Genomic DNA, 26,923 nt, shown 5'->3' with positions numbered 1-26,923 from the left:
TAGTTGTTATTTTATGAAATAATGAACGTGACATGAACTAAATATTTACTAAATATGGGGGTGATAGGGTATATTTTTCTTGAGTTATTGCAAAGGAAGTTGCAGAAAGAAAGAAATATCTCAATACATCGGAGATAAGCTAATTTCAACCACGTTTTTTGACATGATTCCGTCTTCGTATGAAAAACAAAGGGCACACTAGCTATAGCGCAAAGTCTCAGCTACAACATGTTAAAATCTGGGAGGAATTCACCGAAGGGTAAGTGAGCTAGTGCTCGATAAACACAATCATGTCAATTTTCACATCTAGAAAAATTCCCTCCCATACAGATAACACGTCATAACGAAGATACAGGAAGAAGTACATATGACCTTTGACCCCACTTTGCACAAACAAGATGGCCTCTAAGCCAAAAATGGTTATTTTGTGAAATGATCCTTGTAACATGGTCTTTACGTGTGCAAAATATGGGAAAGATAGGACATGTATTCACCAAGATACAGGATAAAACATTTATGACCTTTGACCCTAATTTACATACCCAAGATGGTGTCTGATCAAGTAGTTGTTATTTTGTGAAATAATGTACGTGACATGAACTAAACATGTGCAAAATATGGTGGTGATAGGATATGTTTTTCTTGAGTTATTGCAAAGAAAGTTGCAGAAAGGAAGAAATATTTCAATACATCGAAGATAAGCTTTAATTTCAACCAAGTTTTTGGATGTGATGCCGACTCCGTATGAAAAAACGAAGGGCACACTAACGATAGCCCAAAGTCTCAGCTACAACATACTAAAATATGGGAGAAATTCAACGAAGCATAAGTGAGCTAGAGTTCGATAAAGATAGTCATGTCAGTTTTCATTTCCAGAAAAAGTGCACTCCCATAGAGATAACACGTAAACTGGTCAAATTTGACAATGTTACTTTTAATCCATTTTTACGAGGTGATGCCGTCATCCAATCAAAATGTTGTTAATATATGACTGAAAAACCATTTAATAAGCTACAATATATTGAAATCTGGACGAAAATCAACAAAAGAATAAGTGAGATACGCTTGAGTGAACTTAACATTTGATGACGTCATTTTGAAAATTTGCTTTTTTTACTTTATTAAGAAATTTGATATCTTTTCATCATTTTTCCAGCATCGCCAACCCATGAAATAACATGTACAACTCATCAGCTTTCAGAATATGTAAAGAAAATGGGGGGTCACCGTCCATCCTGACGAGTAAATTTGGATTTAAAATTGGCGGTTTTTTGGCATTGTTGCACTGTATATCGCACTTGACGCGTGCGCGGAATTTCAAATTTGACGGGCCTGTATGACGTCATATTGAGTCAGATTGACTTGAAACTTGGTAGAAATATTCCTTGACATGTCAGGCATCCGATAAATGTAAAAAAAACGGTAAATTTCTCTTGCATATGAGCTGTGCGTGCGTATATGTGCACGCACGTACGCGTCCGTCCAATTTTTTCAATTTTTCAAAAAATGCTCCAAATGGTCTGAAACGTGTGCAAAAAAAATTTGAGCTCGATTTGAGCATACAAATATTTTAACGCGCACGTACGCGCACGTTTAAAGAGAAAATATGAATTTTGAGAAATTGAGTGGAATGGGCATAACTTGAAATATATGTGACGTAAATTTCATTGAAAAACTCCATTCCATTAATGAGATATGAGTGAGAATGTGTTTTCATATAATGACGTCATAGTGACGTCACGATTGACCAATCACAATGATATATAAAATTTGTCGTCTTTGGGACATGATACATATATGGTACGAGTTTGAAGTTGATACTGTGAGTACTTTCTGAGTACGTAGATACACAAATTTTGTCCAGAAATAAAGAAAGAAGAAGAAGAAGAAGAAGAAGAAGAACAAAGAATCCGTACAGATACAGAAGGTGATCCGAGAGGATACTCGGATCACCTAAAAAGTCAAAGCTCGCCATGGGAGGGGGAACATCTAATTGCCTAAAATGGTATCATTAAAGTAAACTTCTTGTATTAATTCTTACACTGAATGTCATGAACGCGACCGAGCCCGAGCGAGCGGAGTGGGGGGGGGGGGGGGGGAAGAGGGTGTAGGAGGGGGCGTTCCCAAATGATTTGTCTGCCCTTAACATTTCCGTAGGGGCGGAACAAATGCCACTTTGCCCCCCCCCCCCCCCCGAGACAGAATCAACGCTCCTGATCATCGCTGCGTATGCCAATAGATGTATCCTGACTGAGTCATCAGAGTCATCGTCGTTTCAGGAATGATTCAGGAAATGGAGGGGAGTTCAATTATGGCGGTACAGTTTTTTTGTTATTGTTTGTTAGGTGATCCGAGTATCCTCTCGGATCACCTTCTGTATCTGTACTGATTCTTCATTCTTCTTTCTTTATTTCTCCTCAAAACTTGTGCAGAGGTTAGCTCAGAAAGTCCTCAGCCTATCAATTTCAAAATTATACCATATATGTATCATGTCCCAAAGACAACAGATCTACCTTAAAGTTCCGTGTATAAGACGCACCCCTACTTTTGGACCTAAAATCAAAAAAAAAAAAAACGAAAATTTCCATGCAAATATTGCGTGTGTCATACATATTATTTCAGCTCAAAATTTCCCTAGAATGCAGCATGTATTTGCTCTATTTTTCGTTTCCTTTTATGCTTTCTTTTAACGGTATTCATCGGACATCGGCAAAATATGGAGGACGCAAAATGCGAGACTTGTCTCGGTACTCACTTGCTATTGTTTCGCCTTTCAATCGTGGTACATGTATCATATCGTACTCATGAGTGTAGGTCCCTACAGTACGATCTTTGCTATCATACATAGCAGAGGGTGTCTCGCATATTGACGCATGTCAGACTGGAAGGTTCATTACGAAAAATAAGAAAAACATCAACAAGTGTAGCAGAGGGATCGTACGGCGAGACGTACGGTGCGTACGGTAATTACACTCACTGTTGCTTCGCCTGGAGGGATTACCAGTAACATGTGTGTCTCTTGTACCATGATTGTATGCACAGTGCTTGCCTTTTGCAAAAGGCAGCTCCCTATAATTTCAGCTCACGCACACAGAGAGCAATGGACTTGCACACACAGCGCGCAACGGGCAAGCGGCTCCGATCCGATCGCTGTGTGCACGACGCGAGTCCATTGCAAGAGCCTAGCGCCTCTCTGCAGCTGCTGCCTTTGCACAAGGCTTGCTAGCTAGCTAGCTAGCTACACAGTGTAGCTATGCTATCCTACCTGTGATGGCCTCGTGAAGAGCATGCAAACGAACACCATGGATATGCATGCATGCTTCACACATCGTTCATATTTCATACGGCGACAATAGTGTTGATTCTACTCCGTATTTTACAGCTTTTGTCTATGGCCATATTGATACTAGTACATTGATAAGTTTTACAGTATCGGTAATTTAGTAATGATACCTGTACATCGCGTATTTCAGCTACTAGGTTGGCTGTTGGTAGCTTGGTAGACTGATACATCGGTAGCAGTGCTGTTACAGCTGTTGTCTATGGCCAGATTGATACATCGTTACTGCACAAGGTCGATGTAAGTTTATCCCGTATTTGCAGCTATTGTGTGTGTCCAGATTGAAAGATCGCTCATTTATCCGTAAGTTTTAGTGATTGCTTACCTTCCAAACGTCGATGGGCATACATGGCCCCAAGGTGACCTTATAAAATTGAGTGTACATGACAGATTTTTTTCCGTAATTCGACTGTACCCGTGTATACGACGCACCCCCGATTTTCAATGCTTTCCGACGAAAAAATAGTGCGTCTTATACACGGAACTTTACGGTAATAAAATCATAGTGATCAGTCGACCGTGACGTCACTATGACGTCATTATATGAAAACACATTCTCAATCATATCTCATTAATGGAATGGAGTTTTTCAATGAAATTTACGTCACATATATTTCAAGTTATGCGCATTCTACTCATATTCTCAAAATTCATATTTTCTCTTAAAATGCGTGCGTTGAAATATTTGTATTCTCAAATCGAGCTCAAATTTTTTTTGCACACGTTTCAGACCATTTGGAGCATTTTTTCAAAAATTGAAAAAATTGGACGGACGCGTACGCGCGCGCACATATACGCATGCACAGCTCATATGTAATAGAAATTTCCTGTTTTTTCACACTTATTGGATGCCTGAATTGTCAAGGAATATTTCTACCAAGTTTCAAGTCAATCCGACTCAATATGACGTCATACGGGCCCGTCAAAGTTGAAATTCTGTGCGCTCGTCAATGGCTATATACAGTGCAACAATGCCAAAAAACCGCCAATTTTAAATCCAATTTTACTCGTCAGGATGGACAGTGAACACCCATTTTCTTTACATATTTTGAAAGCTGATGAGTTGTACATGTCATTCCATGGGTTGGCGATGCTGGAAAAATGATGAAAAGATATCAAATTTCTTAATAAAATAAAAAAAGTAAATTTTCAAAATGACGTCATCAAATTTCAAGTTTACTCGAGCGTATCTCACTTATCCTTGGCCAATTTTCACCCAGATTTCAGTATGTTGTAGCTTATTTAATGGTCTTTCATAAAGTAATAATACAATTTTGATCGAATGACAGCATGACCTCGTAAAAATGGATTGAAAGTAACCTTGTCGAATTTGACCAGTTTACCTGTTATCTCTATGGGAGTGCAGTTTTTCTGGAAATGAAAATTGACAGGACTATTTCTATCGAGTACTAGCTCACTTATGCTTCGGTGAATTTCTCCCAGATTTTAATATGTTGTAGCTGAGACTTTGGGCTATCGTAAGTGTGCTTTTTGTTTTTCATTCGATGTCGGGATCACGTCAATAAACTTGGTTGAAATTAAAGCTTATCTTCGATGCATTGAAATATTTCTTTCTTTCTGCAACTTTCTTTGCAATAACTCAAGAAAAACATACCCTATCAACACCATATTTTGCACATGTTTAGTTCATGTCACGTACATTATTTCATATAATAACAACTACTTGATCAGACGCCATCTTGGGTATGTAAATTAGGGTCAAAGGTCATAAATATTTCATCCTGTATCTTGGTGAATACCTGTCCTATCTTTCCCATATTTTGCACACGTAAAGACCATGTTACAAGGATCATTTCACAAAATAACCACTTTTTGCTCAGATGCCATCTTGTCTGTGCAAAGTGGGGTCAAAGGTCATATGTACTTCTTTATCTTCATTATGACGTGTTATCTCTATGGGAGGGAATTTTTCTGGATGTGAAAATTGACATGATTGTCTTTATCGAGCACTAGCTCACTCACCCTTCGGTGAATTTCTCCCAGATTTTAATATGTTGTAGCTGAGACTTTGCGCTATCGTAATAGGTCCTCCATTTTTTCATACGACGTCAAAAGCACGTCGAAATACTCAGCTAAAATAATCAAAGCTTAGCTTCATTAGGTGATCCGAGTATCCTTCGGATCACCTTCTGTATCTTTACCGATTCTTTGTTCTTCTTCTTCTTCATCTTTCTTTATTTCTGGACAAAATTTGTGTATCGATTAGCTCAGAAAGTGTTCTTCCTATCAATTTCAAACTTACACCATATATGTATCATGTCCCAAAGACAGGGCTGCCAACTCTCACGCATTGAGCGTGAGACTCACTCATTTTGGTCCTTTCTCACTCTAAAACTTTATTTCATTTGCATGCATTTCTATTGATCTCACTCATTTTGACTCCTAAATTATAGCATTGGCCTATGGGAGTCTCACTCTCAACTAGTTTCCAGTGTTGGCAGCCCTGCAAAGACGACGGGTCTAATAAAATCATAGTGATACTCTATCTCTTTCATGGAATGGAATTTTTCAATGAAAATTACATCACATATATTTCAAGTTATGCGCATTCTACTCATATTATCAAAATTCATATTTTCTCTTAAAACATGTGCATACGCACGTGTTGAAATATTTGTATGCACAAACCCTCAAAATTTTTTTTTCACACGTTTCAAACCATTTGGAGCATTTTTTGAAAAATTGAAAAAATTGGACGGACGCGTACGCGCGCGCACATATACGCACGCACAGCTCATATGCACTAGAAATTTCCTGTTTTTTTACACTTATCGGATGCCTGAAATGTCAAGGAATATTTCCACCAAGTTTCAAGTCAATCCGACTCAATATGACGTCATACGGGCCCGTCAAAGTTGAAATTCCGCGCGCGCGTCAATGGCGATATACAGTGCAACAATGCCAAAAAACCGCCAATTTTAAATCCGAATTTACTCGCCAGGATGGACCGTGACCCCCCATTTTCTTTACATATTTTGAAAGCTGATGAGTTGTACATGTCGTTTCATGGGTTGGCGATGCTGGAAAAATGATTAAAAGATATCAAATTTCTCAATAAAATAAAAAAAGTAAATTTTGAAAATGACGTCATCAAATTTCAAGTTCACTCGAGCGTATCTCACTTATCCTTTGCCAATTTTCACCCAGATTTCAGTATGCTGCAGCTTATTAAATGTTCTTTCATAAAAGTGATAACAAAATTTTAATTGGATGACGGCATCACCTCGTAAAAATGGATTGAAAGTAATCTTGTCAAATTTGACCAATTTATGTGTTATCTCTATGGGAGTGCAGTTTTTCTGGAAATGAAAATTGACATGACTGTCCTTTTCGAGCACTACCTCACTTATGCTTTAGTGAATTTCTCTTAGATTTTAATATGTTGTAGCTCAGACTTTGGGCTATCAGTAATGTGCCCTTTATTTTTTCATACGGTGTCGCGATCACGTCCAAAAACTTGGTTGAAATTAAAGCTTATCTTCGATGTATTTTCATACTCCTTTCTTTCTGGAGCTTTCTTTGCAATAACTCAAGAAAAACAGCCCCTCTCACCCCCATATTTTGCACATGTTTAGTTCATGTCACGTGCATTATTTCATGAAATAACAACTACTTGATGAGATGCCATCTTGGGTATGTAAATTAGGGTCAAAGGTCATAAATGTTTTATCCTGTATCTTGTGAATACATGTCCTATCTTTCCCATATTTTGCACAGGCAAAGACCATGTTACAAACATCATTTCACAAAATAACCACTTTTTGCTCAGATGCCATCTTGGCTGTGCAAGGTCAAACTGACTTTTTTCTCTATCTTCGTTATGACGTGTTATCTCTATGGGAGGGAATTTTTCTAGAAGTGAAAATTGACATGATTGTCTTTATCGAGCACTAGCTCACTTACCCTTCGGTGAATTCCTCCCAGATTTTAATATGTTGTAGCTTAGACAACGCGCTATTGCAAATAAGCCCTTTGTTTTTCATACGGTATCGGGATCACATCAAAAAAAGTGGTTGAAATTAAAGGACAAGTTCACCTTCATAGACATGTGGGTTGAGTGAATGCAGCAATATTAGTAGAGCACATCATTGAGAGTTTGAGGAAAATCGGACAATCCGTTCAAAAGTTCTGAATTTTTGAAGTTTCTGCTCACTCAAGGCTGGATGAAAAGACTACTATAGCTTGTGATGTCACATGAGTACAACGATATAAAGAAAGAATAAAGAAAATTCAACATATTCTCACTTTTCTCGCATAACAAAAGAACACTTGACTTCTCTCTTTCAGAAGGCAGGGGGAATAATATTACCCTTAACATATGTCAGCAACAAGTCGAAGAAATGTTCACTTAATTCAAAAAGTAAAGTTTTGTGAAATTCTCTTTTTATTTTCTTTATATGGTTGTACGCATATGACATCATACACTATAGTAGTCTTCTCATCCAGCAGTGACTACGCAGATACTTTAAAAATTCATAACTTTTGAACGGATTGTCTGATTTTCCCCAAACTTTCACTGATGTGTTCTACTAATATTGCTGCATTCACTCAATCCACATTCACTCAATTCACTCAATCCACATGTATATTTCTTTCTTTCTGCAACTTTCTTTGCAACAACTCAGGAAAAACATACCCTATCACCCCCATATTTTGCACATGTTTAGTTCATGTCACGTACATTATTTCATCAAATAACAACTACTTGATCGGACACCATCTTGGGTATGTAAAGTAGGGTCAAAGGTCATAAATATTTCATCCTGTATCTTGGTGAGTACATGTCCTATCTTTCCCATATTTTGCACACGCAAAGACCATGTTACAGGGATCATTTCACAAAATAATCACTTTTTGCTCAGATGCCATCTTGGCTGTGCAAAGTGGGGTCAATGGTCAAATATACTTCATTCTGTATCTTCGTTATATTGTGTACGGAATTTGGTACCAAAGATGGCAGACCTGACTCCCTTTTCTAAATGAGAATCCAAACATCACAAGGCCAATGTCCCTAAACACAGATGAAACCTGTATGGTCATGCCTATACTGGGATCAGGACTCAAATCATTGATTTTCGAAAAGATCGGATCACCTAATTTGTCAGTGTTGACAAATTCCAAGTCTAGTTTGTTGTTTGTTTTCGGACATAATTTGCAGACGGTCCCGAGTTGCTCGCATCATAGCATGTTTACATGTAGGCCTATACTATTTGACGTTGTCAATGTCTGGACCATACCTTCTGTCGATACAGGTGTATAACTTTCATCGCAAGCGAGCGCTTGAGAAAATTATGTATACATTATCCTACAAGACAGCTAGAATACTGTTCAGCTCTGTTACCTGTCTGAAGGCGGGCGTGCGACTGTCATGCAACAATAAAATATGCCAAGATTGATACGATCACATTTCTGCTTCCTCCATTTTTTTTTCAAATTTCAGGGGGGGGGGGGATGATTGTACAGGCCATTCCCCCCTCCTTCATTTCACGGGGGATGCATATACCCCCCATCCCCCCCCCCCCCCCCCCCCCCCCCCCCCCCCCCCCCCCCCCCCCCCCGCCCCCCCCCCCCCGGGATTTACGCCCTTGTCTGACACCCAACAAGCATGACAGCCAGCCAGCCACCTGGCCAGGTGCAGTCGTAGAAAGGAATTTGCATATGCGCGCTTGTAGATTGCAGGGATGGGGCCCTGGGAAAGGGGCCATTACAAGCAGACCCTGCACACAATGGACGACTGTGTGTGTGATCTCAAAGCGGACGTTTCACACAGAGCACTGCATGTGTTGGCACACACACACACACAGTGTTGCAACTGATTGATAAATTGCCCTACATCGACGTAAACAAGCACTGAATTGATCAGCGTTTTAGTAGTAGCCATGATAAAAAAATCATGGGCATACATACTTGAGCAGAATTCGAACCTACAGCCTCCTGATCACCGGACAGGCGTCATCTCCACTAGACCACCGAGCTTTCGCCCGACAGCAAGTGTTGGTTCTAATCCTTATAGCGTGCAGCGGGTACTGCATGATTATATTCAAATTCATAAAATTCTTCCGTCAAGATGTTTTCATTGCAACTGATTGACAAATTGCCCTACATCAACGTAAACAAGCGCTGAATTGATCAATGTTTTAGTAGTAGCCATGATAAAAAAAATCAAGGGCGTACATACTCGAGCAGGATTCGAACCTACGACCTCTCGATCACCGGACAGGCGTCATCTCCACTAGACCACCGAGCTTTCACCCGACAGCAAGTGTTGGTTCTAATCCTTATAGCGTGCAGCGAGTACTGCGTGATAATTCAAATTCATAAAATTCTTCTGTCAAGATGTTTTTATTGCAACTGTACGTGTTGTAACCGGGATTTAGTTATAACTATGTTCTGTTCTGTAGTTGTTTGGAGTAACAATACATCTGATGATGAACGTAGACTTCGTGGCTGACTGTATTTTTTTACCAGAGTCACATAGGTATATGGGGGAAAAAGAATGTACAGAATGATATGTACTAATAACAGAATCTTGAAAATAATATTTTTTTTTCTACAGGTAACCAACGTAAAGAATGGAGAATTGGTGATTTGGTATCAAACTTATTAGTAAAAGTGAAGAACCGGGGAGCAGAATTCTGCAAATGCTGAAGTTTTGTGACATCTTTTTTTTTGTTGAAGATTACTCAACAACTAATTCAACTAGAGATTGTAATTTGTCATCACTGACAAATTAAGGTGATCCGATTTTTTTTTATCAATGATTCGAGTCCTGATCGCAATAGGCATGACCATACAAGTTTCATCTCTGTTTAGAGACATTGTCCGTGTGATGTTTGCATTCTCATTTAGAAAAGGGAGTCATATCTGCCATCTTTGGTACCAAATTCTGTATACACTGAATAACGAAGATACAGCAATGAATACATATGACCTTTGACCCACCTTTGCACTCCCAAGATTGCATCTGATGAAATAGTGGTTATTTTGTGAAATGATTCTCGCGACATCGTCGATACGTGTGAAAAATATGGGAAAGATAGGACAGGTATTCACTAAGATACAAGATGAAACATTTATGACCTTTGACCCTAATTTACATACCCAAGATGTTGTCCGATCTAGTAGTTGTTATTTTATGAAATAATGTACGAGACATGAACTAAACATGTGCAAAATATGGGGGTGATAGGGCGTGTTTTTCTTGAGTTATTGCAAAGAAAGTTGCAGAAAGAAAGAAATATCTCAATACATAGAAGATAAGCTTTAATTTCAACCAATTTTTTATCGTCATCCCGACATCGTATGAAAAAACAAAGGAAATAAAACGATAGCGCAAAGTCTCAGCTACAACATATTAAAATCTGGGAGAAATTCACCGAAGGGTAAGTGAGCTAGTGCTCGATAAAGACAATCATGTCAATTTTCACATTAAAGAAAATTCCCTCCCATAGAGATAACACGTCATAACGAAGATACAAAAAGAAGTACATATGACCTTTGACCTCAAATTGTACAGACAAGATGGCATCTGAGTAAAAAGTGGTTATTTTGTGAAATGATCCTTGTAACATGGTCTTTGCGTATGCAAAATATGGGAAAGATAGGACATGTATTCACTAAGATACAGGGTGAAACACTTATGACCTTTGACCCTAATTTACATACCCAAGATGGTGTCCGATCAAGTAGTTGTTATTTTATGAAATAATTCACGTGACATGAACTAAACATGTGCAAAATATAGAAGTGATAGAGGCCGTTTTTCTTGAGTTATTGCAAAGAAAGTTGCAGAAAGAAAGAAATATCTCAATACATCGAAGATAAGCCTGAATTTCAACCCAATTTTTTGACGTGATTCTGACATCGTATGAAAAAACAAAGGGCACACTTACGGTAGCGTAAAGTCTCAGCTACAACATATTAAAATCTGGGAGAAATTTACCGAAGCTTAAGTGAGCTAGTGCTCGATAAAGATAGTCATGTCAATTTTCATTTCCAGAAAAACTGCACTCCCATAGAGATAACACGTAAACTGGTCAAATTTGACAAGATTACTTTCAATCCATTTTTACGAGGTGATACCGTTATCCAATCAAAATATTGTAATTTTATGTTTGAAAGAACATTAAATAAGCTACATCATACTGAAATCTGGGTGAAAATTGACAAAGGACTAGTGAGATATGCTCGAATGAACTTGAAATTTGATGACGTCATTTTGAAAATTTACTTTTTTTACTTTATTAAGAAATTTGATATCTTTTAATCATTTTGTCAGCATTGCCACCCCATGAAATGACATGTACAACTCATCAGCTTTCAAAATATGTACAGAAAATGGGGGGTCACCGTCCATCCTGACGAGTAAAATCGGATTTAAAATTGGCAGTTTTTTGGCATAGTTGCACTGTATATCGCCATTGACGCGCGCGCGGAATTTCAACTTTGACGGGCCCGTATGACGTCATATTGAGTCGGATTGATTTGAAACTTGGTATAAATATTCCTTAACATTTCAGACATCCGATCAAAGTGAAAAAACTGGAAATTTCAATTGCACATGAGCTGTGCGTGCGTATATGCGCGCGCGCGTACGCGTCCGTCCGATTTTTTCAATTTTTCAAAAAATGCTCCAAATGGTCTGAAACGTGTGCAAAAAAATTTTGAGCTCGATTGGAGCATACAAATATTTCAACGCGCGCGTACGCGCACGTTTTAAGAGAATATATGAATTTTGAGAACATGAGTAGAATGCGCATAATTTGAAATATATGTGACGTAAATTTCATTGAAAAATTTCATTCCATTAATGAGATATGATTGAGAATGTGTTTTCATATAATGACGTCATAGTGACGTCACGGTCCACTGATCACAATGATACATTAGATTTGTCGTCTTTGGGACATGATGCATACATGGTATAATTTTGAAATTGATAGGCAGCGGACTTTCTGAGCTAACCTCTGCACAACTTTTGCGGAGAAATAAAGAAAGAAAGAAGAAGAAAGAATCCGTACAGATACAGAAGGTGATCCGAAGGATACTCGGATCACCTAAAAAATTCAACCGAGAAGAAATCAAAGCACGAATAAGTATCTCAGCTGCAGATTTAGACAAATATTTCCTTATGAAACTTAAATTACGCAACTGATATCTATCATTCTGTTGAATTTGAGTTATATGACTTCGAAATGACATTTCCTGATCAAATATAACACCTAAATTATGGGCTGTTTTTGATGGAGTAATACAAGTGTGTAGCGGTTTCTATATCTATGTATCATATTGTCTGGCATTCTGGCTGTTGTAAATTATGCTGTCTGGCGACCCCAGCATTTTGTCAACATCCACGCGAACTTTCTTTGTGCGCCGACACACGACAGGTGCGCACTACATTCTTCGCCTTTGTCATCGTGCCGAGGTACGCGTATTTCACATTCCAACAGTAGTCGGATTTTCATAAACACACCCCTTGTTTTGCTGTCACGGAAACAAACTACCAATTAGTGGCGAGCTGTGCAGACTCACCAGCCAATTTCCACTCTCAAAGCTCCCGTCCGCGACACGTTTTCTCCGACCACGCTGTTTCATTTTCCACGCTCCCTCACTTCACGATTAGCTTTCATCCCGAGAGCACATCCTAATCGTTGGAGTCACGCACGTCCGTATATTACTTCCCACGTCTTTTCTCGCGGATGATACCTCGCGCCGTGGACTGTCATTTCTTGCGTATTATTACTCAATACGGAATATTACACTTCCTCGGATTTTATACCTCGCGATATTCGCTCCTTTTTGTATCGCGACTCGCCCTTTCTTCAGGCTCTACACTCCAACCTGGGGATTTCCTACATCGCTGCATTCAACGCGATTCGCGTCCCGTTACATCGCTGCATCGGTCCTGCTAGCGTGCTGCCGGTGGTGTGCAGACTCTATCAGGGACCTCGCAGTTCTTCTATCCAGCGCTCCAGCGGTGGATTCTACCCTCGCTTGTGCTAGCCGCGGCACCCGGAGGCTACTCCATGCTGTCGCTGGATCTTTTGTACATATTTACATGGGACACTGTCGTCTTCGGACACCCTGAGTGCATTCGGAGTTAGTCCATATTATTTCATATTAGTTCGGGAAGTGCAATACCCATTACAAGGACACTGACCACCTCTTCTGGTGCCCTGGTGCATTCCACTACTGACCCGGTCGTCAACCACTCCTGCTGGTGGCGCCCTCAGCCCTGTCGTCCCGTTCGCCATTCGGTGAGTTGTTAGGTATTACATTATAGGCCCACACAATACCTACAAGTGCTACCGATGTGGACATGACATGATTGGCAATGGACTTTACTCAACATATGCTTTGAACCCAATAACAACTAGAACTATCACTTAATGTGATTAATACCCCCACCTAACACTGAGGGAGTAAGCTCAACCAGCAATTACTTTGTATGCTTTTTACTGAAAAAAAAAGAAACCATGGCAATGCATTGTTCAACAATGAATAAATGTATATTTTGCTCACGGATAGTCACATGTGCCATATCTCAAGTCAAGTGCTCGAAACCTCAGGGAGTACGATAAGTATATCAACAATTTCTATGATTTTCATTAAAAAATGTTGTTCACCTGGCAACATGTTAGACATTAACAAAAAATGAAGTTTGCACAACTATATCACAGCGTCACATGTGCCAAATTACAAGTCAAATGCTCAAAAGCTGAGTGAGCTAGCTGAATTCATATTATCTCATAATTTTCATTCAAAATATGCTGTTACCATGGCAACACATTTTTCAACAATGACAAAAGATGAATTTTGCACATCTAGGTAATACAGTGGTCACATGTGCCAAATTTGAAGCCAAATGATCAAAAACTGAAAGAGTTAGCTGAACTGAAATTTTGGTATGATTTTCATTCAAAATATACTGTTACCATGGCAACACACTGTTCAACAATGACACAAGATGAAGTTTGCACATCTTCGTACTATAGTGGTCAAATGAACCAAATTTCAAGCCATATGCTCAAAGACTGAGGGAGTTAACTGAATCCACAGTATTTTTGTATGATTTTTCAATCAAAATATGCTATTACCATGGCAACGTATCATTCAACAATGACGAAATATTAAGTTTGCACATCTATGTGCCGTAGTGGTCACATGTGCCCAAATTCAAAGTAAATGCTAAAAGACTGAGGGAGTTAGCTGAATCTACAGTATTTTTGTATGTTTTTTAGTGAAAAAATGCTGTTACCATGGCAACACACTGTGTAACAATAACAAAAGATTAAGTTTGCACATCTACGTACTATAGCAGTGACATGTACCAGATTTCCTGAATCCACAGTATTTTTGTACGATTTTCATTCAGAATATGCTGTTACCATGGCAACGCATTGTTCAACAATGACGAAAGATGTGTTCTGCACATCTACATACTGTAGTGGTTACATGTGCCAAAATTCAAGTCAAATACTCAAAGAATGAGGGAGTTGGCTGAATCCACAATATTTTTGTATTTTTAAAATGCTGTTACCATGGCAACATATTGTTCAACATCGACAAAAGATGTGTTCTGCACATCTACATACATTGTACTGTAGTGGTCACATGTGCCAAAATTCAAGTCAAATACTGAAAAAACTTGAGGTAGGTCAATCCACATATTTTTGTATGATTGGCAAAAAAAAAGTACTGTTGCCATGGCAACAGATTTACTCTCAAACAAAAAGATGGTGTCTTGCACAACTACACATTACATTGATCATATATCCCAAATTTCAACTGAATTGCTATAAAACTGAAAGTAGTTCGATCCACAACATTTGTAAGATTTCTTTAAAATTTGCTGTTGCCATGGCAATGCATTATGCAATACTAATGAAAAAGGTGTCTTACACATCTTCTTTTGATAGTGGTCATGCATGCCAGATTTGGAGTTAATTGTTCAAAAAAAATGAGAGAGTAGTTCGATCCACAAGTTTTTACGAAAATATGCCATTGCCATGGCAATGCATTATATGATACTAACAAAAAAGGGTCTTGCACATCTACCTTTGATAGCAGTCAGACATGCCAAATTTGTAGTCAATTGCTCAAAAATAAGAGAGTAGTATGATCTACATCATTTTGCAAGATTTTTTAAAATTTGCTGTTGCCATGGCAACACATTATGCAATACTAACGAAAAAAGGTGTCTTGCACATTTTCCTTTGATAGCGGCCACACATGCCAAATTTGGGGTTAATTGCTCAAAAAATGATAGAGTAGTTCGATCCTTAAGTTTTCATGAAAATATACCATTACCATGGCAACGTATTATATGTGACCGTGCACCTCAAAACGAACATAAAGTCGCACACACTGATTTTGTGTGAGGACTGATAATAAGTGAAATGGGTCAACCTAGCCGAACTTGACCTTTTCATATTTTCTGAAAGAGCGGGTCTTCTTTTACATTATGCTAAAATTTGGTATCATAAAACGGGCAGGAAAGTGTGTTTTTTTAGCAGTTTATCTCGAACAGTTTTGGCAGAATAGTGCGATTAGGTGTGTCTTTAGAATCCCTTTTTCATTTCTGAAAAACCTTGTCAACACTCTTCACTTTCAACTCGAATAACTTTTGAAAGGATAGTGGCACTGCTTTGAAAGTTAGCATTAATTATGGACAGAATGTGTTAATGAGGCATGCTTAATTCCAATTTAATCTGATAATCCCTTCATTGTTGTTACTCTGGTGGTTTACTTCCTGTTTTTTGTCCCATTCATCACACAGCCAGCACGGTTTGGTAAAGATTAAGCGCTTGAATAGAAACTGTACTTCAGAGCCTCTTTTCTCAGTTCACACTTTTCCTGAGTTTGTGCTTTCTTTCCAATATTTAGATAGGTTAGGAGAGTCCATTTGATTTGAGTTATACATCATTTTAAAGCTTAAAGTCTGCTCTTTTAGAATATGGTCTTAACTAAAAATTCATGTCTGGCGACTTTTTGTTTGTTTTGAGGTTCAGGGTCACATATGATACTAATGAAAAAGGTGTCTTGCCCATCTACCCTTGATAGCGGTCACACATGCCAAATTTGGGTTCAATTGCTCAAAAAATGAGACGAGTTGTTCGATCCACAACATTTTGCCAGATTTAAAAAAAAATTGCTGTTGCCATGACAACAAATTATGCAATACTAACGAAAGAGGTGTCTGGCACATCTTCCTTTGATAGCGGTCACACATGCCAAATTTGGGGTAATTTCTCAAAAAATGAGAGAGTAGTTCGATCCACAAGTTCTTATGAAAATATGCCGTTACCATGGCAACATATTATACGATACCAACGAAAAAGGTGTCTTGCACATCTACCTTTGATAGTGGTCACTCACGAATGCCAATTTGGGGTCAATTGCTCAAAAAATGAGCGAGAAGTTTGATCCACAAGATTTTGCAACGGACGGACGGACCGACCGACCAGCCACCCGACCTCAGAGTGATTCCTATATACCCCCATACACACTATGGCCCGAATTCACGAAGGTGGTTTAAATTTGAACCATGGTTTATGTGTATTTCTTCTGCGCAGATATGATTGACAGATTGCGTACGCTAACAGACATCCAGTAATAAGACGTGCATTGATGCACGCATGCATTGATACGCCTATTTAACGCTTATTTTAGACCATGGTCTAAATTTGTACCATGGTCTAAGTTTAAACCACCTTCGTGAATTCGGGCCTATGTGTGGGTAGGGGGGTATACAAACTCAGATTTCTCATCATTCAGTTTAAGGCCATTGGATGTCAGCCAGATTTTCAGGTCTTGCAATTAACATGCTTCAAGTATTGCAATGGCGGATGACAATGAAGACACAGTAGGTTTAAAAGACAAATAAAGTTGTATATCATCTGCATAACAATGATAACCAATACAATGCATGCGAAAATACCTTGCTGATTGACTGCATATGCATCGAAAAAAGCAGCGGGCCTCCAACAGAACCCCTGGGTACACCAAACTTTGTAATAGTTTTACAAGAGGTAGAATCACCAATTCTGACATAATGAGATCGTTCACATGAGTAGGACATAAACCAATCAAGGACAGTTCCCTTGATACCCAAATATCTCAACCTTTGAATCAGAATAGTGTGACTGACTGTGTCAAAAGCTGAGCTCATATCAAGCATGATAAGAGCAGCTAGTGATGCTACCACCACCTAATTCTCTGAACACATTATCTGTTGAGTGGACTAACAGTGTTTCCACACTATGACCAGGCTTGTTATGCAGACTGAAATGAATCAAACAATTCATTATCTAGTAGATATGTTGTCAATTGTGAGAAAACAACCTTCTCAAGCAGTTTACTCAAATCGGATAAATCTGAAATTTGGTAGTATTTTTGCAGACACTCTTGATCTAAGCCTGTTTTTTTTTTCAAAGTTGGGTGAATAACTTTTTTTTACACACCTGTGGAACTACACCTAATCTCAGGCTAGTATTTATGATTCTTTAGATAACGGGTGCTAGAACTCTGCTTCACTTCTTAAAGCCCTTGTACAGTAGTTGATTTGATGTCTGAATTGTTGCTCAACGCCACGGAGGTGGTAGATTTTCTCGACGAGACATCATAAGTAATATTTAGCATCCTGACATTGATCAAAATGGATTTTGAGGGTTGAAATTACTAAAATTACATGATCACCGAAGTGCTTTCCCTAGTTTCTTGTTTGATTTTTTCTTTCGAACAAGTACGAATGACCGATAGTTCAACAGCACCATCATGTTTTGTGTTTGTGCCAGTCAACAAACTTTTCGTGATATCCTGATCTGATACATCCCGGTTTTCCGCCCAATCAAGAACGAGCGAGACACGACACTACTACAACTGTAAATACGCACAGCAAAGCTTGCACCTGTTGCTGTCTGTATGTCGTGTGCAAAGTCGCGCTGCAAGTGCACGGTCTCTGGTACAATCGGGCTACATCAACTGTGCTGTTTATCACAGTCACTGTGGCTTTCCACTGCACTGCACTCCATTGGCACTGTCCTCCTGTGCATGTACCCATGTGCTGCCACTGTACCACTGTGGCCGCGGGTGGTGGCCTTTTACCTCTGCCCTTTGATCGCGGGGAATCCCGAATCTGTTGGTGAGTTCTTCATGAGCTTTTCTATCTCATTTTGTATCTTTGTTAGTACATATGCCGCAGGTATCTATTTTAAAATCCATAGGCATGATGACAGGTTTGATTTCTTTTTTTTTTTTTGAGAACCTCAGAAATCACATGGCCAATCATACCCAATCGCAGATGCAACAGATAGGGTCGTCTGAATCAGGGTCTGGGATCAAAACATTTATTCCCAGATACATCGGATCATCTAATTTGTCAGAATTGACAAGTTTTCAAGCCTGATTTATTTTTGTATTTGTAAATTGTATTGGACGGACCGGGTCAAGGACATGTAGAATCTCAATTACCTTATTCTACGTGCATGCCTGCCAACACTGGCCAGCAAAAACAGTAACATTAATAAAGATACCAGTGGATTTTCAGACGAAGATGAATTGTGCAAGAGTTGCAGATAAGCAATCTCTCCGAGTTGAATCAGATATATTATTATTTCGCAAGGACAGATCTGGATCATATTACTGTGTCCATTCATCGCACTACACTGCAGCAAGTTCCTGCAATGTATAGTGTAGGCAGCGGCGCCAGCTAACAGAATTTACATGTCATCTACATCAAAATCTAGCACAGGATTCTGCACAAGTTTCGACGACCATCGGTCTGTCAGATTCAGAGCTACCAAGTCTCACTTATTCTGCTAGAGACTCAAGCATTTAGGGTCCGTCTCACGATCTCACGCATAGCACCCATGATTTTTCTTACGCATTGGGTGAAGTATGCAACTTGGGCCTATCAATAATGAGCATAGCTCAAAGGATTAAAGTGATAGTTGGAATTGAAGGTATATTTCCCTTTTATCTTTCAAAATAGGTAAAAAATAGTCACTGAAGTATGCACCTGATCGCACCATTAAGAGCTAAAAATTGAAAAAGCTCCCTATTAACCCCTCCCACACCCTCGCTCGCGCGCACATGAGCGCGCCGAGACGTTGAGTCAGGCAAATCTCACTCATAAAAAATTTTTGAACTTGGCATCCCTGAAGATTAGAGTGAAATTTTTGACTGTTCAACTATTTTTGAATTCTTTTCCTTCATGAATGTGACACTCCAGTTATTAATCACCAGAGATCTCTTTGTGCAACATGATGAATTCAGCAGCTATAGGCCTACTCCTTTATTTACATTTAGTGGACTTCCTTAACTCTGTTTGCCATGTTGTACACCCCATGTGTGCCACATTCTGAGACTGCAACATAATGAACACTTATTGAAAACTTTGTTTTACAAACCTATGTACAGTATAAAGTCCTATTTATGACAATGATTACGCAAGAAATGAGAACAGTAAAATTGAGAGAAAATTGCAAGCTTTGCTGTGATGTAAATTTTGAAACAAAGCTCTGATTGGGATGCTGTAAATGAACTGTAGCATATTGTGATTTATCAGTCTGTGTGCAGTTGCACCTTTCGGGCAACATATACAAAAGTTGGCCTGCTGTTGACTTAGTGGAGCATATAAACGTGGCACCCAAAGAGTAAACTTAGTGTAAATCCCTGGAAGTGAGTTTTCATGTACTCTATGCATTTAAGGTGTATAAAAAAGTGCTAAAATATGAAATACTTGGATGAATATGCTGTGCAGACTATGAACACACATGCAATTTCACATTTTCTAACAATATGAAGACTTACCATTTTTGCAGAGTGAACAACAAGGGCACCCTCCCCATCCAGCTCAGGATCTCGCACCTCATCTTCCTCCCCTTCTGGTTTGGGCTGGTACTTGATCCCACATGTTGCTGGGAATTTACCCTGGAAAGTGCGGTAATGGCCTGGAGGGGCTGCATCCACCTTGGTTGTCAGGTCAGCTGTAAATTTACTCTTCTTTTTCTGCTTATGTTGCAGCTTCAATTTTTCCTCCTGATCAGTCTCATCCCCAAGGTTGTCATCAATATAGGAATCATCTTCCTTGTCCATGTATGAGTCATCTTCATAGTAATCATCCCCATAATCATAGTGTGCATCGTAGCGGTTGTGCCCACTATGATTGTATGCATCATCAAGTCCCTCTTGCCGTGTCAGCTGTCTCCGAGGTGGTGCTCGCTTTTGGTTAGACATGGCCTCACGCCGAAGTCTGTCTGAGTCTGATGTGGTACTGATGCCAGAGTCTGGTGTTAGGTCTGTCAGTGATCTGTCACTGTAGTGTCGATTCCGGTCAGGGTAATGATAGTCGCGACCATCTGGGCCATAGCGCTCATCCATGCTGTGGTATTCTCGGTGGTGGTAGTCTCGTAGCATCCGCCTCTCAATCTGGGGGCTGGAGTCAGAAGGATTGCTCTGCTGTGAGTTGCCCATCTTATCTAAGGTGTGTAAATGTCGGCGTGGGACTGGGCTGCCATCACAGAGATTGCCTGTGGACCGTGCCTCACGCATGCTGCTATCATTTTGTGGACTAGCACCCCGTCCATCCCACTCATTGGACATACCACTTGGGATGGAGTGGTCACTCGACTGGGATGATACATGCGATCCTTCTCGATCTGGCCTACCACTACGTGACTTGACAATAGTTCCCCTCATCCTACTTTTGCGGTCAAATCCACCGAGATGGCGGCCGAAAAAACTTTTTTTGCGGTCCAACTTGATGTCTCCTCCATCGCTCCCTGTAAGGTAAAATAGAATATAGAAGGAAATAAGCCCAAGACAAAGTACACATGATTTTTTTTTCTTTAGTCATACACTTGCAATAAGTTTTAACCAGACTTTCTCTATAACATGAAATGATATCACTGCATTAATCAAGAAGAAAAGGGGAGTGCTTGAACAGGCCAACTTCACACAGCAGGACGCAATTCAATAGAAATATAAACATGCTGTGCAGTGACACTATTCCATAACCCTGTAACCACTGAAAGAATTTTCAGACATACATGGATCCTATGAAGTTGTCACATACTCTCTAGATCTTTGTTGCATTGTTTATGAGAAGAGAATTGTTCATTACCTATGACTGTATGATAACAAATGTATTCATTAAATAGGAGCTGTTGTGGCTCCATGCCGTCAAACCCCCGTTTGAGGCGAGACCCCATCGCCAAACGAAGCTGATGGGGTGCTATACCCCCCTAACGTTTCCTCGTTTGAGAGGTGGGAGTAGATGTACTTGCCCACTGCGAAATAACTTTCTACTCAGGCTTGGCAAACCTGGAGGCCAAGCCAGGATTTAATGACTGCAACAGCTGTCATATTACGTAAGAGCATGATAAGGATATCTGCCTGTGGCAGACCATTCAAAGTGCACTCAATTTTCTCTATTCTTTGATTTTTTGATTTGATATTCTATTGAGAAATTCTATAGTCATGCGTTTTGAATTTCGAACGAAAAAAATTTAACCCATAAATAACGAAAATACAGGAATAAGAAGGAGAGCATTGTAGAAGTTTGTCGACACACACACGCACCATGGAGCTACATAGCCCATGCCAAAACCAAAACAATCTCCCCCCCCCCCCCCCCCCCCCCCCCCCCGTGGCGGTGACTGATGCTTAGATTAGGCCAGGGTCAAGAGACAGGTGTTTTATATCTTTGGTGAGCAGCGCCTAACAGGCAGTAGCAGTGTTTCCAGAGCTCCTGAAATTTCGGATATTTCGTCATTACTGTGTGATAATCTGAGTTACATCGAATAGTAGATTGTTGTATATCACTCTCTGACTCTTATGGACCTTTCTGAAGGTATGTAGTGCAGTGATTTTCTAGAAATAACCGAATTTCCCTGTGCTGTTTGCCAACGATTGGTATGCGAAATACACATGTATAGCAGCCATTACACAGGGGCACAAGCTAGCACCCCTCCAGTCAATGAGCTTAGCCAGCCCTGATGCGCAACACAATTGAACTTGGATCTGATGAATACCATCACTTTCTATGGACCTTTTCATGATGAAGCCCGAGTCACGCTTTAAAATGCTTTACGTTCTACATGCGCTTTGGCTGTTACTGTGTGTGTCGAACCAGTATGCATCTCTCACTGGCAAATACTGCATTGAGGCGCCATTTGCCCAAAAGGCGCCATTTGCCCAAACTCTACGCCATCAAAAGTTCTTCAAACAACGAATCCCGTACTACAGTAATAGTGCGTCATCGCTTCAACATGAGCTTCTAATTTGTGGCGACATCAGCCCTAATCCTGGACCTGAATCTGCAACACTCTCGGTTCATCGACATAGGTACTCCTTGTCTACACTGAGACAACTGAGACATGGAAGTGAAATACGGAGAGTATCTTTGTCTGCTTGGAAAGCGATTAAGGATCTCAGCATTACGGCCATTCCCCTACGTCGTCGTGGAACTCAAGGTGGTACCAGGAAACAATGCCACCACGCACAGCTTTGTGTTGATACCACAAGCAAAATAAGCTTGAAACCGCAACAAATTCCAGTGAGGGTAACCTGTCACGCTTCCAAGCCCCCAAATACTACACCAAACTTCAGATGTCTATCGAAAGTGGCGATATCATGCTGCAAGAACAAGGTAAACTAGAACCGGAATTTGTCAACACTGACAAATAAAGTGATCCGATCTCTTCGAAAATCAATGATTTGAGGCCTGATCCCAATAGGCATGACCATACCGGTTTCATTTGTGTCGAGGAGACATTGGCCGTGTGATGTTTGGATTCTCATTTAGAAAAGGAAGTCAGACTTGCCATCTTTGGTACCGAATTCCGTATCCACTAAGGAAGATACAGAATGAAGTATATTTGACCTTTGACCCCACTTTGCACACCCAAGATGGCATCTGAGCAAAGAGTGGTTATTTAGTGAAGTGATTGTTGTAACATGCCCTTTGCATGTGCAAAATATGGGAAAGACAGGACATGTATTCACCAAGATACAGGATGAACAATTTGTGACCTTTGACCCTAATTTAACTACCCAAGATGGTGTCCGATCAAGTAGTTATTATTTTATGAAATAATGTACGTGACATGAACTAAACATGTGCAAAACATGGGGGTGATAAATGCTGTTTTTCTTGAGTTATTGCAAAGAAAGTTTCAGAAAAAAGAAATATCATAAAACATTGAAGATAAGCTTTAAATTCAACCAAGTTTTTTGACATGATGCCGACGTCGTATGAAGAAACAAATTACACAATAACGATAGCCCAAAGTCTCAGCTACAACATATCAAAATCTGAGAGAAATTCACCGAAGGTAAGTAAGCTAGTGCTCGATAAAGAGCAGTCCATGTCAATTTTCACATCTAAAAAATTCCCTCCCATAGAGATAACACGTCATAGACGAAGATAGAGAAAAGAAAGTACATATGACCTTTGACCCCACTTTGCACAGACAAGATGGCATCTGAGCAAAAAGTGGTTATTTTATGAAATGATCCCTGTAACATGGATCTTTGCGTGTGCAAAATATGGGAAAGATAGGACATGTATTCACCAAGATACAAGGATGAAAACATTTATGACCTTTGACCCTAATTTACATACCCAAGATGGTGTCCTGATCAAGTAGTTGTTATTTTACGAAATAATGTACGTGACATGAGCTAAACATGTGCGAAATATTGGGCTGATAGAGTATGTTTTTTTTGAGTTATTGCAAAGAAAGTTGCAAAAAGAAAGGAATATCTCAATACACCGAAGATAAGCTTTAATTTCAACCAAGTTTTTGGACGTGATCTTGACATCAAATAAAAAAATGGACGGCACATAACGATAGCCCAAAGTCTCAGCTACAACATATTAAAATCTGGGAGAAATTCACCGAAGCATAAGGGAGCTAGTGCTCGATAAAAATAGTTATGTCAATTTTCATTTCCAGAAAAACTGCACTCCCATAGAGATAACACGTAAACTGGTCAAATTTGATGTTACTTTCAATCCATTTTTACGAGGTGATGCCGTCATCCAATTAAAATTGTGTTATCTATTTATGAAAGACCATTTCATAAGCTACAACATACTGAAATTTGGGTGACGAATCGGCGAAGGATAAGTGAGATACGCTCGAGTGAACTTGCAATTTGATGACGTCATTTTGAAAATTTACTTTTTTAAATTTATTAAAAAATTTGATATCTTTTAATCATTTTTCCAGCATTGTCAACCCATGAAAGGATATTTACAACTCATCAGCTTTCAGAATATGTAAAGAAAATGGGGGGTCACCGTCCATCCTGGCGAGTAAAATCGGATTTAAAATTGGCGGTTTTTTGGCATTGTTGCACTGTATATCGCCATTGACGCGCGCGCGGAATTTCAACTTTGACGGGCCCGTATGACGTCATATTGAGTCGGATTGACTTGAAACTTGGTAGAAATATTCCTTGACATTTTAGGCAGCCGATAAAGGTGAAAAAACGGGAAATTTCTATTGCATATGAGCTGTGCGTGCGTATATGCGCGCGCGCGTACGCGTCCGTCCAATTTTTTCAATTTTTCAAAAAATGCTCCAAATGGTCTGAAACGTGTGCAAAAAAAAATTTGAGCTCCATTGGAGCATACAAATATTTCAACGCGCGCGTACGCGCACGTTTTAAGAGAAAATATGAATTTTGAGAATATGAGTAAAATGCGCATAACTTGAAATGTATGTGACGTAAATTTCATTGAAAAATTCCATTCCATTAATGAGATATGAATGAGAATGTGTTTTCATATAATGAAGTCATAGTGACGTCACGGTCGACTGATCACAATGATACATTAGATTTGTCGTCTTTGGGACATGATACATATACAGTATGAGTTTGAAATTGATACTCTGAGAACTTTTTGAGTAAGTAGATACACAACTTTTGTCCAGAAATAAGAAGAACCAACAAAGAATCCGTACAGATACAGAAGGTGATCCGAGAGGATACTCGGATCACCTAAAAAGCATGAGTTACCTACCATTCTCCTTCTAAACGCTAGATCTCTGAGAAACAAATTTGATGAGCTATCCATAGTCGCTAATAACCACTCCGCTGATGTTATTGCGGTAACAGAAACTTGGTTTGATGCGGACACCCCTCTTGATATGTTCAAACTTCCCTACTTCTCGTTACATTCAAGATGCAGGGAAACTCGACCTGGTGGTGGAGTAGCTCTCTATGTAAAATACCATCTTAATGCACAAGAACTTGATGTCCCAGTACCCGAAGGAATCGAAGTACTTTGGTTGCATTTGAGACCATCTAGACTTCCTCGCCAATGTTCGTGCCTCATTATATGCGTTGTGTACTTTCCCCTCAACATCCCAGAGCCCATGAGTACATTGATCATCTGCTTTCTACTATTGATACTGTTTTGACCAGATATCCAGAAGCTGGGATCACATTACTCGGTGACTTTAATGATCTTGACCTGCAACCAATCCTCAGCAACGTCAATTTTAAACAAGTTGTTTCTCAAGCCACTAGAGGAGCAAACATCCTTGACAAGATCATCACAACTAACAGCTCATTGTACACTGATACTTGTGTAATATCCCCTATTGGAATGAGCGATCATAATTGTGTTTTGTGGTGTCCAATGGAATCGATATCAAAGTCCAACAAATTACGGAGAAGGATAGTACCGGTACGGCTCTGACAGACAGTGGAAAAAGAGCCTTTGGTAACTGGATAACAAATCATACCTGGGAGGAGGTTTTCCAGGAACAGGATCCTTCAGTTAAGTGTGATCTGTTGATGAATTCAATTCAGAGTCAATTGGATGTATACTTACCTGCCAGAGTCACGCATGCCCACAGTTCAGATAAAGTATGGATGATCGCTGAAATCAAATCTTCAATCCGTAGTAGGCAGCTTGCCTTTCAACAGAATAACATACCACTTTGGCGTCATTTCAGAAATAAAGTTACTCGTTGTATCAAAAAGGCCAGATCCGCGTATTATAACAAAAGAGTGAAGAACCTCAAAGTTGACAACCCTGCAAAGTGGTATAAGCAGATCAAAATACTTACCAACAATGATGCACGCCCAACACCAATCTCAGTACCCGGGACTGACGCCGGTGATCCCCGTCAGTTCAAGGTTACAGCGGACCGCATAAACAATCATTTTACGTCAGTAGCAGGTGACTTACCTCCCCTCGATAGAGACCATCTACCAGCTTACCTCCCCTTTCCGTCTCCTTGTCCTGAAATCCAGCCGTGGCAAACTTACCGAAGGCTGCGTTCACTCAACCAGTGTAAAGCAGGTATTACCGGAGACTTACCTGTCCGCATCCTTCGTGAATTCGCGTATGAGATTTGCTTCCCACTGACAAACGTACTTAACGCTTCCTTCCAATCATCGGATGTCCCGCGTCAGTGGAAACAAGCACAGGTTGTTCCCATACCGAAATGCCATCCACCAACAGTTGAGAATTTACGGCCAATATCTCTGACAAGTCATTTTGCCAAAATCGCAGAGTCATTTATGTGCAAGTGGTTGTTG

At 39.7% G+C, this 26,923-nt stretch overlaps 1 protein-coding gene across 3 annotated transcripts in view; it reads right to left on the bottom strand.

Annotated features, from left to right (window-relative positions):
* LOC139734682 (uncharacterized) overlaps positions 1–26,923 on the bottom strand; it is a 174,450-nt gene that overhangs the window by 84,430 nt on the left and 63,097 nt on the right. For all 3 annotated transcript variants that reach the window (XM_071645469.1, XM_071645468.1, XM_071645470.1), the window contains exon 2: positions 20,174–21,144. In XM_071645469.1, the coding sequence (XP_071501570.1) occupies positions 20,174–21,061 (888 nt within the window). In that variant the 5' untranslated portion in view covers positions 21,062–21,144. The remainder of the gene's footprint in view (positions 1–20,173; positions 21,145–26,923) is intronic.

The sequence above is a fragment of the Diadema antillarum genome, unplaced genomic scaffold, assembly GCF_040938485.1.
Source record: "Diadema antillarum isolate AM-2024a unplaced genomic scaffold, OU_Dant_1.0 seq00000539_RagTag, whole genome shotgun sequence".
NCBI classification, from domain to species: Eukaryota; Metazoa; Echinodermata; class Echinoidea; order Diadematoida; family Diadematidae; genus Diadema; species Diadema antillarum.
The sequence above is the reverse complement of the archived record's forward strand: the minus strand, read 5'-3'. Positions and strand labels throughout refer to the sequence as shown.